Source organism: Procambarus clarkii, chromosome 76 (genome assembly GCF_040958095.1).
Source record: "Procambarus clarkii isolate CNS0578487 chromosome 76, FALCON_Pclarkii_2.0, whole genome shotgun sequence".
Taxonomy (NCBI): Eukaryota; Metazoa; Arthropoda; class Malacostraca; order Decapoda; family Cambaridae; genus Procambarus; species Procambarus clarkii.
In genome coordinates, this window is record NC_091225.1 from 17046021 (window position 1) to 17062085 (window position 16065).

The window sequence follows — 16065 nt, forward strand, 5'->3', positions numbered from 1 at the left end:
TTCAGGGGTTCGAGACCCACACAGCCCAGGTGAATGGGAAGATATATAACAAGGGTTCACCTGTGGTACAGTAGTTAGTGCAGCCAATTCACAAGTGATTGAATCTCAGTTCGATTATCTTGCAGTGAGGCGTGTGGATACATTCTCTTACACCTGATGTCTCTGTTCACCTTGAAGTAAATAAGTACTTTGGAGATAGGGAACTGTTGTAGGTCATATCCTGGGAAAGGTCAATCACAGGCCTAAGAGGACCTCAAGCGATGGAACAGAACCTCAGGGACCTCAAGGGACAGGGACCTCAAGGGACAGGAACCTCAAGGGACAGAACCTCAGGGACTTCAAGGGACAGGGACCTCAAGGGACAGAGACCTCAAGGGACAGGGACCTCAAGGGACAGAGACCTCAAGGGACAGGAACCTCAAGGGACAGGAACCTCAAGGGACAGGGACCTCAAGGGACAGGGACCTCAAGGGACAGAAGGCTTCCTGTACCCGCGGACGGACATCATGTTACGAGACAGTAAATAATATAACCCAAGATAGAACAAGTTCATATAAATATATATATGAACAAGTTCATATAACTTCAGTAATTGTATCTATAAAATCAATAGGTCAGTGCTGGATGGGTTGTTGTTGTTGTTGTTTAAGATTCAGCTACTGGGAACTAAAAGTTCCAAGTAGCACGGGCTATGGTGATCCCGTGATGGACTTACCTGGCACAGGAGTGGGGCAAGTAGCACGGGTTATGGTGAGCCCGTGATGGACTTACCTGGCACAGGAGTGGGGCAAGTAGCACGGGCTATGGTGAGCCCGTAGTGGACTTACCTGGCACAGGAGTGGGGCAAGTAGCACGGGCTATGGTGATCCCGTGATGGACTTACCTGGCACAGGAGCGGGGCTGAAACTTGGTATGGGTGGGGATGTGTGTGGAACAAGTTAGCAAGTTACATAATAGTAGCAAACTTTGCCGCGGCAAAGTTCCCGTCTAAGTTGGATAAATACATGGGTGGGAATAGTTGGGATAAATAATGGTTATCCTATCTCATCGAAGCTCAAGTTATCGTCCTAATTATAAGTTCAAACTCTGCTGCACCAAAGGCGCCAGTTATCGCACTCGCCCAGTGTGTAAGTCATCGTACTCATCAGAAGTTATCGTTCTGATGAGATGACTTCTTCCCTGTATTAAGCCTTATGTGAGACTCAGCCGGTGGCTGAGCGGACAGAATACTGTACACGTGATCTTGTGGTCCCGGGTTCGATCCTGAGCGCCGGCGAGAAACAATGGGCAGAGTTTGTTTCACTCCTGATGCCCCTGTTACCTAGCAGTAAAATAGGTACCTGGGTGTTAGTCAGCTGTCACGGGCTGCTTCCTGGGGGTGGAGGCCTGGTCGAGGACCGGGCCGCGGGGACACTAAGCCCTGAAATCTCAAGATAACCTCAAGATAAGATAACTTGAACACGCTAACTTGGTGGTGATGTCATCACTGACCCACTGATAGATTAAGCTACTCGGAACAAGTTCCAAGTAGCACGGGCTATGGTGAGCCCGTAGTGGACTTACCTGACACAGGAGCGGTGGCCCCCACCACAAGAGTCCATGAGATTAGTTCATCACCAGTGATGACGTCGGTGAAGAGAGATTACGGGGCTATTCACGCCCGTGCCGCCTCTTGGGTGGCTTAATCTTCATCAATCAACCAGTCAATCGTCGTTGAAGAACGTTCGTTGGAGTCGTTTACCGTCTCGTTAAAAAAAACATAAAAATACTAAAAAACACTACTTACTCTTAGGCCACTTAATTAATATATACAAGAAATACAATAACATTTATCCTGCAAAACAAATGTAATCAAACGTGTTGTAGTGTTCCCTTACAATGGGTGTGCAACATCAGGTTGTTGTAGTGTTCCCTTACAATGGGTGTGCAACATCAGGTTGGAGAGTGGATGCAGGACATGCAATTATCACCAAGGCTTTCTCGCTTATATTAGATTACCTTTTTAATGTTTTATATAAGAGAGCTTTTTCCCGGGCCGGCGTGTCCGTTTTCTGTTCAAGCACTCGGGGGGTGGCTATTGTGTCGTGGTGGCTATTGTGTCGTGTTCATATTTGTTGGGTCTGAACAAATCCACGTCCTGGTGCAGTATGGAGCAGCATGGTGGAGGTGTGTACGTGAATGAAGAAATATAACAAGGATTTTTAAGACTACTCATAGCCCGTGACGAGGATTCGAAGATCAGAAGAGGTAATAACGAAGTCTGGAATATACGTCAACCTCATCAAGGATGAATATATTGAGAAAATAACCAGGCGACGAGTCGCAATAACGTGGCTGAAGTATGTTGACCAAACCACACACTAGAAGGTGAAGGGACGACGACGTTTCGGTCCGTCCTGGACCACAATCGACTTGAGAATGGTCCAGGACGGACCGAAACGACGTCGTCCCTTCGCTTTCTAGTGTGTGGTTTGGTCAACATTACTCCCATCTTTTTTAACCAAACTCAACTCCAAAGGGTCACCAGGGTTACCACTGCTGATGAACACGAAGTTAAACAGACTGGTTGAAACTGTTAATGCCAGAAGGTCTAGGCTTCACCTGATGAAAGTTACAGCAGAGTACAGGCCACCTCTGCTCAAACGGACCCACACTCTATATTAAACACTTCTACAACAATTTCTTTTCAAAAGTTCACAAAATGGAGGAAAGAGTCGTGAGAGACATTATTGAGAGAAAGGTGACTCCCTACCGACGCTAACCAGGAGATAGTTGACAATATATTACCACAGAGCAATTAGAGGACCATTAACTTGCTCATGAAGAATTCTCTCGATAACAAGCAAAACTGTTTGAAAGAAACGAATGTCGTCTATGCCCTTACGTGCCCACTTGGTACTACTTGCTACATGCCCAAGTCCTCTTGGTACTACTTGGTATATGCCCAAGCCCTCTTGGGACTATTTGGAACATGCCCAAGCCCCCTTGGGACTATTTGGAACATGCCCAAGTCCTCTTGGTACTATTTGGTACATGCCCAAGCCCTCTTGGTACTATGATCCCCAACCATGTCAGTATATAAGCAAGACAACAACATATCTTTCAAGGCGCCTGCCAATTAACAAACAACAAAACTCCATGAAAGAACGTATAATGTCTTGAAACAAGCGGATCACCACTACAGATATCCTGACCAACAACACAATAATCGACAGATACAAGGATAATAAATGACTAGACATGGACGAAGCACTACATACGAAGCAATCTCGACCATCTACCAGCAGCCAGCTCACACTCCGGTCTACTCTATCGTCCTCAAGACCAAGGCAGACTATCCAGCACTCACTATCCTAGCCATACTTCGAATGGGTAGGCATGACTTCATCCTTCTTGATGGAATACAAGTGACGTGAATTCACATCCCTTTTGCCTCACCTCCCTCACTCTCTCACCTTCCTCACCTCTCTCACCTCTCACCTATCTCACCTCTCACCTCTCACCTACCTCACCTCTCACCTACCTCACCTCTAGCCTCCCTCACCCGGTTCCCTATTGCATATTGTGATCATTTAAGTATGTTTATACCATATTGTATGATGTATGAGGTTATCGGGGTAGCTTATTACTCATGTGTTGTGAGGTAGGATGGCAGCGGGCACTGTGCGACGGTGAGTGAGTTTAATGGGCACCTTCCGAGTGGACTGTGAAGGCTACGAGTGTAAAAAACTGTGTGAGTGAGCGTCGGCCTCATACACAAGGGGTCCGCTGTTCGAGTCGCCTAGAGCCCATGTGAAAGGAATTCTACGAGTGTAAGATGTAGGTTAAGTGGATTGGTGGGTATTATCTGTGCCTAGTGTGGCCCCCTCTCCCTCTGAGCCGGGGTTCTTAGTGTCTGTCTGTCTGTCTCTCACGAGGGCCTCCTGCCTGCCTCTCACCAGAGCCTCCTGCCTGCCTGCCTCTCACCAGAGCCTCCTGCCTGCCTGCCTCTCACCAGAGCCTCCTGCCTGCCTGCCTCTCACCAGAGCCTCCTGCCTGCCTGCCTCTCACCAGAGCCTCCTGCCTGCCTGCCTCTCACCAGAGCCTCCTGCCTGCCTGCCTCTCACCAGAGCCTCCTGCCTGCCTGCCTCTCACCAGAGCCTCCTGCCTGCCTGCCTCTCACCAGAGCCTCCTGCCTGCCTGCCTCTCACCAGAGCCTCCTGCCTGCCTGCCTGCCTCTCACCAGAGCCTTTTGCCTGCCTGCCTCTCACCAGAGCCTCCTGCCTGCCTGCCTCTCACCAGAGCCTCCTACCAACAGCCACGGTGGTTGCTGACGTCGCTGGGGCTGTGTGACCTGATGAAGGGCGTGGTGGTGGTGCCAGGAAGCGTGTACCCGACCCTCTACCACTGCTGGCCCTACCCGCCCCTGCTGTGTGCCGGCCAGGCCCTCCTCCTGCCTCTCCTGCACCACCAGGCGGCTCTCACCCTCTCCCTCCTCGCTCTGGACCGCTACTGCTGCCTGCTCTACCCAGCCAAGTACAACACTCACGTCTCCAGGCCGGTCAGTCACTCTTACACTTATTATATTGTTCTGTATTGCATTTATCCACTGTTATATATCAATCTTAGCTACCTACTGCTTTAATATACTGTACCTACAATTTTCTCTCATCTTTTTTTCTTTCCATGTAACTGTTATCATTTTTTTTGTCTATAAATTTTGCAAGTATTTATCTACTTAAAATTTTCTTAGATTAAGGACCTGCCCGAAACGCTGCGCGTGCTAGTGGCTTTATAAGACTGTAATTACCATATTATGTATCCTCACATTCCCAATGTACCTTCTTGTGTATGCATAAATAAATAAATAAATGGTGCCCTATATGCTTCTCACAATATATGTGGGAACTCTTTTATATGAGGCGGTGTAAGTCATCTTGGGGGGTTCCAAAGTGTATGAGAAAAGCCAACCTTGAAAATGCCCACTACATGCAGGCGATGAGTCACAATAACGTGGCTGAAGAATGTTGACCAGACCACACACTAGAAGGTGAAGGGACGACGATGTTTCGGTCCGTCCTGGACCATTCTCAAGTCGAAACGTCGTCGTCCCTTCACCTTCTAGTGTGTGGTCTGGTCAACATGCCCACTATGTGTAAATTAATTTCGTCCTTCAGCTTAATTTTGGACGTGATAGCATTGGTAAGTTCTCTACACCGTTTGAAATTTAAAACTAAGTTACTTCGGTGTAAGGTGTTCTAGATATTCCACTCTTTTGCACACCCAAATCCAGGGAGTCGGTCGGCCGAGCGGACAGCACGCGGGACTTGTGATCCTGTGGTCCTGGGTTCGATCCCAGGCGCCGGCGAGAAACAATGGGCAGAGTTTCTTTCACCCTATGCCCCTGTTACCTAGCAGTAAAATAGGTACCTGGGTGTTAGTGAGCTGTCACGAGCTGCTTCCTGGGGGTGGAGGCCTGGTCGAGGACCGGGCCGCGGGGACACTAAAAAGCCCCGAAATCATCTCAAGATAACCTCAAGAAGATAACCTGCCATAAACACTTTCCTTTGCACGATGGAGTGGGAGTGGTTGTGCACATCTCTCCTGACTACTGTATGGTCCCCCGAGATGTGTGTACGCATGACGGGAGACATCTCCCGTCCACGAGGCTAACCATAGCCCGTGCTTCTTGCCCCGCTCCTATGGGGCAAGAAGTTACGGGCTTACCAGTAAGTTACGGGCTCACCATAGCCTGTGCTACTTGGAACTTGTTCCGAGTAGCTTAATCTATAACAACAACATCTGTGTACGCATCTAGTTGTGCTCATCTAGTTGTACTTGCAGGGGACGAGCCTCAACTATTTGGACCCGCCTTTGAAACCCTCAATCGACTTTTGTGCGCAGGTTTCCACGGAAATGCATTGGAACATGACCGCTTAGAGTACACCAGTGTCCCCATGTATGTGTACCGCCTATGCTAAACAGGGTGGAACACAATCTTCTCTTCCTGCTCAATTCACTGGAAATTTTGTCACTAGTAATAACATCTTGATTGCTTCTTTTCTGTGGTAATAACGTCTCTATTGCTTCTTTTCTGTGGTAATAACATCTTGATTGCTTCTTTTCTGTGGTAATAACGTCTCTATTGCTTCTTTTCTGTGGTAATAACATCTTGATTGTTTCTGTTCTCCTTCTGTTGAAAGAAAAGCCACACCCGGCAGGCTGGGTGTGGCTTCCACACCTTCCCCCCTCTCACCACCTGATTGATGAAGATTAAGCCACCCAAAAGATTGATGAAGATTTAGCCACCCAAAAGGTGGCACGGACATGAATATCCCGTAAGAGGTGGCCCTTTTAAGCCATTACCAGTATCAAGAGCTGATACTGGAGATCTGCGGAGGTGCGACTGCACCCTGCGTGACGGGAGATGTCTCCCGTCTGCCACCCAAAAGGTGGCACGGGCATGAATAGCCCGTAATCTCACCACCTTTTCTGGTTCGGCAGATATGTGTGGTGGCGATGGTGGGGTCGTGGTTGGCGTGTGCTGGCCTCCACGCTGCCGTCTACCTCCCAACTCCACACTTCTACTTCAACCACGTCTCCAGCCACACCTGTGAGCCCTACCACACCCTCAATGCCAAGACCATTCTGCTGGCCTGCGTCGTCTACTTCCCTACCACCATGGTGAGTTACTACGCTGTGTGTCGTCTACTTCCCTACCACCATGGTGAGTTACTGCGCTGTGTGTCGTCTACTTCCCTACCACCATGGTGAGTTACTGCGCTGTCTGCGTCGTCTACTTCCCTACCACCATGGTGAGTTACTGCGCTGTCTGCGTCGTCTACTTCCCTACCACCATGGTGAGTTACTGCGCTGTCTGCGTCGTCTACTTCCCTACCACCATGGTGAGTTACTGCGCTGTCTGCGTCGTCTACTTCCCTACCACCATGGTGAGTTACTACGCTGTGTGTCGTCTACTTCCCTACCACCATGGTGAGTTACTGCGCTGTCTGCGTCGTCTACTTCCCTACCACCATGGTGAGTTACTGCGCTGTCTGCGTCGTCTACTTCCCTACCACCATGGTGAGTTACTGCGCTGTCTGCGTCGTCTACTTCCCTACCACCATGGTGAGTTACTGCGCTGTCTGCGTCGTCTACTTCCCTACCACCATGGTGAGTTACTGCGCTGTCTGCGTCGTCTACTTCCCTACCACCATGGTGAGTTACTGCGCTGTCTGCGTCATCTACTTCCCTACCACCATGGTGAGTTACTGCGCTGTCTGCGTCGTCTACTTCCCTACCACCATGGTGAGTTACTACGCTGTCTGCTACTGTGATGAGTTACACCTTGTACTTCCCAGGGTGTACTTTCCGGGGTCTACTTGTCCCCAGCGTGTACTTGTTCCAGCGTGTACTTCCCAAGGTGTACTTGCCATTAAGACGTTGTCTGGTCCGCAGGTGACGATGTACTGCTACGGCACTGTCTTTCACATGGCCCGGGCCACCTCCCTCCAGCGCCTCGTCTGCGCCACCGTCAGTACCCCGGAGATCCTCGGTGGAGCCCTGGTGGAGAAGGTTAGTGGTGGAGCCCTGCTGGAGCCCTGGTGGAGTCCTGGTGGAGTCCTGGTGGAGTCCTGGTGGAGAAGGTTAGTGGTGGAGCCCTGCTGGAGCCCTGGTGGAGCCCTGGTGGAGTCCTGGTGGAGTCCTGGTGGAGAAGGTTAGTGGTGGAGCCCTGCTGGAGCCCTGGTGGAGCCCTGGTGGAGAAGGTTAGTGGTGGAGCCCTGCTGGAGCCCTGGTGGAGTCCTGGTGGAGTCCTGGTGGAGTCCTGGTGGAGAAGGTTAGTGGTGGAGCCCTGGTGGAGCCCTGCTGGAGCCCTGGTGGAGCCCTGGTGGAGAAGGTTAGTGGTGGAGCCCTGCTGGAGCCCTGGTGGAGTCCTGGTGGAGTCCTGGTGGAGTCCTGGTGGAGAAGGTTAGTGGTGGAGCCCTGCTGGAGCCCTGCTGGAGCCCTGGTGGAGTCCTGGTGGAGTCCTGGTGGAGAAGGTTAGTGGTGGAGCCCTGGTGGAGTTCTGGTGGAGCCCTGCTGGAGAAGGTTAGTGGTGGAGCCCTGCTGGAGCCCTGGTGGAGCCCTGGTGGAGCCCTGCTGGAGTCCTGGTGGAGTCCTGGTGGAGTCCTGGTGGAGAAGGTTAGTGGTGGAGCCCTGGTGGAGTTCTGGTGGAGCCCTGCTGGAGAAGGTTAGTGGTGGAGCCCTGCTGGAGCCCTGGTGGAGCCCTGGTGGAGAAGGTTAGTGGTGGAGCCCTGGTGGAGTTCTGGTGGAGCCCTGCTGGAGAAGGTTAGTGGTGGAGCCCTGCTGGAGCCCTGGTGGAGCCCTGGTGGAGCCCTGCTGGAGTCCTGGTGGAGTCCTGGTGGAGTCCTGGTGGAGAAGGTTAGTGGTGGAGCCCTGCTGGAGCCCTGGTGGAGCCCTGGTGGAGAAGGTTAGTGGTGGAGCCCTGCTGGAGCCCTGGTGGAGCCCTGCTGGAGAAGGTTAGTGGTGGAGCCCTGCTGGAGCCCTGGTGGAGCCCTGGTGGAGAAGGTTAGTGGTGGAGCCCTGGTGGAGTTCTGCTGGAGGCGAGTGATGAACAATAAACAAAGTTACCACTATGGACTGGGTACATGTTGTTGCAAAGATTAATAAATTAACAAGAGAACTCTGGAGGTGAGAAATGAACACCAGAACATAGCGTGAAGGTATACTAAGTTATATAAAGTATACTAAGGGTATACTAAGACGGCACTCCTGAAGCAGATCACATAGACAGACCTCCGTGAGCCGCAGGAAGATGATTCGCATCCACGAAGGCAAAAGTCGCCGGAGATTATCAGTGATAATCAATAACTTGTAGAATGTCTGGGTCCGGGAGGATTTACCTGTACAGTGTCAGGATAATGCTAACCCTTCATGCTGTAACCGTTACATAACTGCTACCTGGATTGTACCTGAATGAGGTTCTATGAGTTCTTCTACCCCACGAGGCCCGGGCCGCGGCCATGGAGAGGTAGAGGTACTCAAGACAAGGCAGCACCAGCGGGTTGAATAATACGACCATTGTGATGGTATGCGTCCGTGCAGGAACACGTTACACACCTGTTAGGTACCTGTTGTTAGAGAATAAAGTGACTGTTAAGTGCCGCTGACGGCTTCAGTGAGATAAACTACCACATTAACAGTTATTGATGACCCATTTACAGTAGTATATATTGATAATAAATTGATGTCTAATAGAATTACACTCTCCATATATTCGTCCTCAGTGTTATTAATGCTGGTAATTACTGAAGCAGGAGAGGTTAACTTAGGATTAGAAGTGAAATGCCTTGCATTTGAGAGTCAGTTGGGTGCTATCACCTCTCCAGGACATTCACTCCAGCAGGTCACACCGCAACCACTTGGGCTGGACGGTAGAGCGACGGTCTCGCGTCATGCAGGTCGGCGTTCAATCCCCGACCATTCAAGTGGTTGGGGCACCATTCCTTTCCCCCGTCCCATCCCAAATCCTTATCCTGACCCCTTCCAAGTGCTATATAGTCGTAATGGCTTGGCGCTTTCCCTTGATAATTCCTTCCTTCCAGCAGGTCACACTTTATGCACTTGTAATGTTGTCATTTGTAAATACAACTCATATTTTAGAGTGATTATATGTGATAGTTATCGTGGCGGCAGGTGTAGCATATGTGGTGTTGTAGGTCATGTTGCAGGTAACATGTGTAGTGTAGCAGGCCATGTTGGGGGTAACATGTGTGGTGTTGCAGGCCATGTTGGAGGAGCGTGAGGAGCGACTGAGGAACTGCAGAGTGATGGCGGTGGTGTCACTATCCTTCATCATCACTATCACACCCTGGACCCTCCGGCAGATCATCGCCGCCTGCACTAACTCCAGGGTCAGTCACCATCCACCATCACCATCACCTTCTGAACCTCACGTTGGTCACCTCTCTCACCATCCACCATCACCTTCTGAACCTCACGTTGGTCACTTCTCTCACCATCCCCTATCACCATCACTCTCACAACACAATATTCATCACCATTCACACCCCCCCCCCCCAGCACCACTATACTCACTATCATCGTAATTGTTTCTTATACAAATAATTAGAGCTTCGAAGCATTATACTTTAATACACTATTACGTGTGAGTGACGGGTGTTCTTGTGCCCACAGATCCCTGGCATCTTAGACTACGGGGTGTGGGTGGTGAGTGTCGGCGGAGGAGTGGTAGTGATCTTCATCTTATGGTTGCTCTCGGCGTCATTCCGCCGGGCCACGGAGGAGACACTTCACAACCGGGTTCGTATCCTCTTATGTCACAAGTTACACATCACTCCACATATCTCTCACGCACACACGGGGAAAATACTGGCTGTGATATTGAGGAATGTGTGTATCTGGTTGCTTTCAGTTACCCATGCAGGCGATGAGTTACAATAACGTGGCTAAAGTATGTTGACAAGACCACACACTAGAAGGTGAAGGGACGACGACGTTTCGGTCCGTCCTGGACCATTCTCAAGTCAATTTCAATTACCCATCTGTAGAGCACTCTCACCCTCTACATAACCACTTGGGCTGGACTGTAGAGCGACGGTCTAGCATCATACAGGTCGGCGTTCAATCCCCGACCGTCCAAGTGGTTAAACACCATTCCTTTCCCCCGTCCCATCCCAGATCCTTATCCTGATCCGTTCCAAGTGCTATGTATTCGTAATGGCTTGGTGCCTTCTATTGAAAGTTCCCTTCTTTTCCTCCACACAGTAGTGTCCGTGTCCCTATTCTTTTGTACCCCGCATGATGTTCGCGTCCTCAAGGACTCATTGTTTATTTTCGCCTTGGGATGTCATGTAGATTAAGATATAGTGTAGATTAGTAAAGATTAAGATGAATGAAAGTAATGACGAAAACAAGTCCAATAATGTGGCTGAGAATTTAGACAGCCAAATAAACACAAAAAATAGGTGACGTTTCGGTCCGTCTTGGACTTGATAAGGGTCCAGGACGGACAGAAACGTCGTCACATAAGTGTCCAATACGGACCGAAACGTCGTCACATAAGTGTCCAATACGGACCGAAACGTCGTCACTTCTTTCTTTTCATGTGTGGGTTAGATTATTACTCAAAATGATGTTTTGAAGTAAGTGAAAGAGTCGAGGAAGTGAGTTTGAGAGTGCCGTCAGGTGTGTATGCTGTCTTACGGGTTATTCATGCCCGTGCCACCTCCTGCGTGACTTAATCATCACTCATCAACCAATCAGGTGTGTTGCGGGAACGTGTACTACGAGGAGAGCGAGGAGGTGTGCCTGGGGCAGGTGTCGCAGCACGGTGGGGCTCCACACCTGCCTTACCCCCACCACAACACCGTCACTCACGCCGGCAACTGTCCCGCTGCTACACCGAGGTCCGCGCCGCACAGCTGTAACGCAACGCCCCGACACCTACCCAACGGGAGACTACCTGTAGCAGCCCTCAACAGTGCGTCGTGCGACCTGGAAGCTGTCGGAGAGAAGTATTGGGGAGAGGTGAGCCACAGTCACCCATCTCCTCTCATACTCAAGTCCTTAATTTGTATCCAAAATGTATATCAAACACAAAATGTCAAAATACAGCCAAAATGTTATGTAAACAATTACAAGCTTTTCTGCATTAACATGACTAAACTAACCTAGTCTTGTAAATCATTTTCTTGCATCTTAAATGCCATTTGTTCTGTCTATATATCTATTTAACCAAGATCATGACTACAGTCAACACTTAAGTGTATACTGTGAGACGCAGAGTACATTTCTCTGTGGATATTCCCATAGTGTCTTTGTGTATTGTTATAGAACCCTGGCAGCGGTGCCACATGGCCATGTTTACTTTGCTTAAACAAAGTAAGCTGGTGGTAAACTGCTTACTCTATATTCTATCATCTGTGGATAGAATATAGAGGGTGGCTGTGTTACCTTCTAAAGCCACAGGTAAACAAAGCCACATGGCCATGCGGCTTTGTTTACCTGTGGCTTTAGAAGGTAACACAGCCACCCTCTATATTCTATCCACAGATGATGAGCTCTATCAGAGACTCTTGCTTTGATGATAACGATTGTGTCATTTTGTATCAATTATCTACCTTTGATTACCATCTCCGTAAGGTTAATATTTTATGCTACAAAAGGGGCTGTAATATTTCCTGATCTGTATATTACTAGAATGGCTAAAAGAATAACCTTACTCAGATGCTGTTTAGAGTTAGGTAATTGTTTAATGGGACACGATTGGTTTCTCATAATCAGGGGCAGCGACTCACCTTTCTCAAGAAACAACCCTCAACAGTAGACTAACGCCCAAGAAGCAGTTTACCACCAGCTGAATAGAGGCGTCATATATATAAGGAAACTTGACCAGACGTCTTGTCCTGCCCGGGCATCGAACCCTGGATCAGTTGGGTGTGTGCCGCTGTGCCATCATCTTGTCAGTGCTCATCAACAGGAGAACCATGAAGGCTTTACCCCAGTAGGGAGGCGGTGTCTGTTGCTTCCCACAGCCGCGTGGACACTCAGCACAGGTCCATGTGGCGCCATCTGCTTGGGGCCTCTTGGTACACTGTCATCTCAAAATATCCCACAATATTAGTTACTTTTCTCACAATTTGTACTCTTTTGCTCATGAAAGGATATGATTAGAGTTGATCTACATTATAATGTGTTTCCCTCTGCAGATATTAGAGCGGACAGTGTCATCTTCGTCACTACAGAATCTACAAAGAATCTATCGTAATGGGTCAAGTGCGTACCCTGACCTGCGGCTGCTTCCGGCGCCCTGTGCCCCGGCCTGTGCCCCGCCCTGTGCCCCGGCCTGCGTCCCGCCCTGTGCCCCGGCCTGCGTCCCGCCCTGCGTCCCGCCCTGCGTCCCGCCCTGCGTCCCGCCCTGCTTTCCTCCCGACGCTCCACACACCCACAACTCTCGCTGGCAACCCTGAACCCCTTTTGGGTTTTATTACTACAAATTGTAATTAAGATTGTAAACAAATACATTTCTGCCAATATGAATGGTTGAATACATTTTAAATAATAATATTAACATGTTAAGAGGAAATTTAGGAACTTTTGAATCTTTTAATCACAGAGTACAGAGTATTAATATATGCTTTTGTGATGGGTAGAAGGGAGAAACGATCTTCCAGGGGCCAGATTCACGAAGCAGTTACGCAAGCACTTACGGACGTGTACATCTTTCCTCAATCTTTGACGGCTTTGGTTACATTTATTAAACAGTTTACAAACATGAAAACTTATCAATCAACTGTTGCTATTCTTATAAACAGCCTCCTCGTGCTTCGGAGCTCATTAACTGTTTAATAATTGTAAACAAAGCCGCCAAAGATTGAGAAAAGATGGACAGGTTCGTAAGTGCTTGCGTAACTGCTTCGTGAATCTGGCCCTCTGGTCAGCTGGAGTATTGTGTAAGGTCTGAAAAATTGTATGTTTCCATTATTTTTTCAAAGTGTATATCAGTCGATTATGTTGATCATAGTTTATATTACATGAAATATTGAAGCATGTACGGCCAGTGGGTGTATGCAACCCGTTCTCGCACTTGCTTATAGTCAATATTGGCTTATTTAATAAGTGCATATGTGACATACTAATTTATTGTGAATATTTTAGTTTAACTTGAGAAGCTTCATAGAAAACACCGACCTCACCTAACCTTCTTAGTATGTTAAGACAAGCATCTTATTGCTTCTTAATTACAATTATATTACTTAAACCTATACCATTGATAGGTTAGGTAAGGTCGGTGTTTTCTATGAAGCTTTTCACGGTAAACTAAAATATTCACAATCAATTAGTATGTCACATATGCACTTATTAAATAAGCCAATATTGACTGTAAGGAAGTGCGAGAACGGGTTGGTGTATGCTCCGAGGTATTAATTTAATCGTGGGCATTGTGAGACTCGTTCTGTTCATTAATGAAGTGTGTTCAGGTTAAGGGCTAATTGTTCAACCCGTTCTCGCAGTTTCGTATAGTCAATACTGACTTATTAAATATGTGCATATGTGACATACTAATTTATTGTGAATATTTTAGTTTACCTTGATAAGCTTCATAACCTATTATAGGTATAGGTTAAGTAATAATTGTAATTACGAAGCAATAAGATGCTTATCTTAACATACTAAGAAGGTTAGGTAAGGTCGGTGTTTTCTATGAAGCTTTTCAATGTAAACTAAAATATTCACAATAAATTAGTATGTCACATATGCACGTATTTAATAAGTCAATATTGACTATACGAAAGTGCGAGAACGGGTTGAATTGTTGCAGTCAGTGCCTCCTTGTGTGACAATCCTGTCAGAGGTCAGCCTCACGTTGTCATACGTAGGTCAAACAGGAGAAGAGTCATAGGCTGTTAACTGTGCCAAGTAACTTTAGACTACTTGCATGAAGAACACAGCCGAAAGTCACCGATAAATATAATTTAACCAAAACAGATATAAAGACAATCAGAGAATGTAAAACTTGTTATAAATTGAATGCTTACACGTATGAAAGAAGTTTCTGTTTTTTGATAAAAAATTGTATGTCATAAGCCTAGTGGACACCGTTGGTTGAATAGCTGTCCGAGCAGGGCCGGACGACTCAAACAGAAAACGGAACAGTACGTCACTTTTGTGAGTCGATCTCATTTCAAATTACGTCCAAATTTGGCCATAGCGCCGCGCATACCAGCCAAAAGTGACGTTATTTTTAAGAGGACGGGTTGGGTTGAAAGAGACCAACGGTTATTATTATCATTAACATCTTTATTGACAAAATTAATTACAGTTTTGCCAAATCTGAGGATTTCAATTAAGCCAACGGTGTCCACAGGGAGACTAGTACAATCTTTTGTGAACCAGTCTGTAGCCCATAGAAGCATACACTGTTGAAGCGCCATCAAAGTCAATATATCAAACTCACAATATTCACTAATGGAGTGTTTGTAATATTTTTCATGGTATCATACAGATAAGTTTAGGATAATAGGTTTAGTTTAGCACAACTGCAGCAATATATATATATATATATATATATATATATATATATATATATATATATATATATATATATATATATATATATATATATATATATATATATATATATATATATATATATATAAACATTATAAATTATTTAACAGTTTAGAAGATTTTTGTTTAATGGTTTTCAAATAATTTGCTCTGGAGCAGCATGTAGCTAAGCTAACAGTGTGTTGACAACTGACATGTAGCGGTCCACATTAACCTTGGTGGCCCACCTCGGTAATTGTTCTAGTTTATGTTCAACATGACACAATATGGCCATGATGTTATTGTCATGGCAGGATATGACCATTGTGTTATTATGGCAGGATTTTGCCATGATGTTATTGTTTTACTCCAGCTAGTAAACGAGGCACTCAGTTGGAAGTGTCTCAGACCGCCATATGTATTGCTGATTTGACTTATTACCTCTTAAGTTTAATGATCTGTAACAAAAAACAATTCTGGGTGGTAAGTATTATTTACAAATTGCTTATGAGGCATAAGCAATTGTATAGAGAAAATGTATAGAAAATGGATATTATTACCCCACAAACTTTGCGTTTGTGACCAGGACAGAAATATTGCGAAATTTATCTATTTTCCTCAACATTTCATAGAATCAGTGCTGAGTAAACTTGGAGTATCACACACAGAGATCACACTAACGTGATGCATCAAATGAACAAATAATCGACTGTCGTAGCTCAGTCGATTAAGGCAGTGTCTGGGATGCTCCCGGACGTAGGTTCGAATCCTCGTCACGGCCCTTGTGGATTTGTAAACTTGGAGTAACTCCATAATGGGGGACAAATACCCGACTCTTCATCTGGTTCACTGGCTGCACCTCAAAGAGGATTACAGCAGCATAAAGACCTTGCTGGAGGCCTTGATGCATGATGAGTACGGCAGGAAGATCATCACAGACTTCAAAACTGTGGGTTTTTTTCACACAATCGACTTCAGAATGGTCCAGGACGGACCGAAACGTCGTCGTCCCTT

The 16065-nt window shown here is 47.2% G+C and overlaps 1 protein-coding gene across 1 annotated transcript in view; it reads left to right on the plus strand.

The window, feature by feature from the left end:
• LOC123771593 (trace amine-associated receptor 8c) overlaps positions 1-15042 on the plus strand; it is a 22441-nt gene extending 7399 nt beyond the window's left edge. The window contains exons 3-9 of the mRNA XM_069313652.1: positions 4298-4540; positions 6484-6663; positions 7438-7554; positions 9765-9893; positions 10177-10302; positions 11266-11529; positions 12711-15042. Of these exons, the coding sequence (XP_069169753.1) occupies positions 4298-4540; positions 6484-6663; positions 7438-7554; positions 9765-9893; positions 10177-10302; positions 11266-11529; positions 12711-12971 (1320 nt within the window). The 3' untranslated portion in view covers positions 12972-15042. The remainder of the gene's footprint in view (positions 1-4297; positions 4541-6483; positions 6664-7437; positions 7555-9764; positions 9894-10176; positions 10303-11265; positions 11530-12710) is intronic.
• Positions 15043-16065: the final 1023 nt, after the last annotated feature.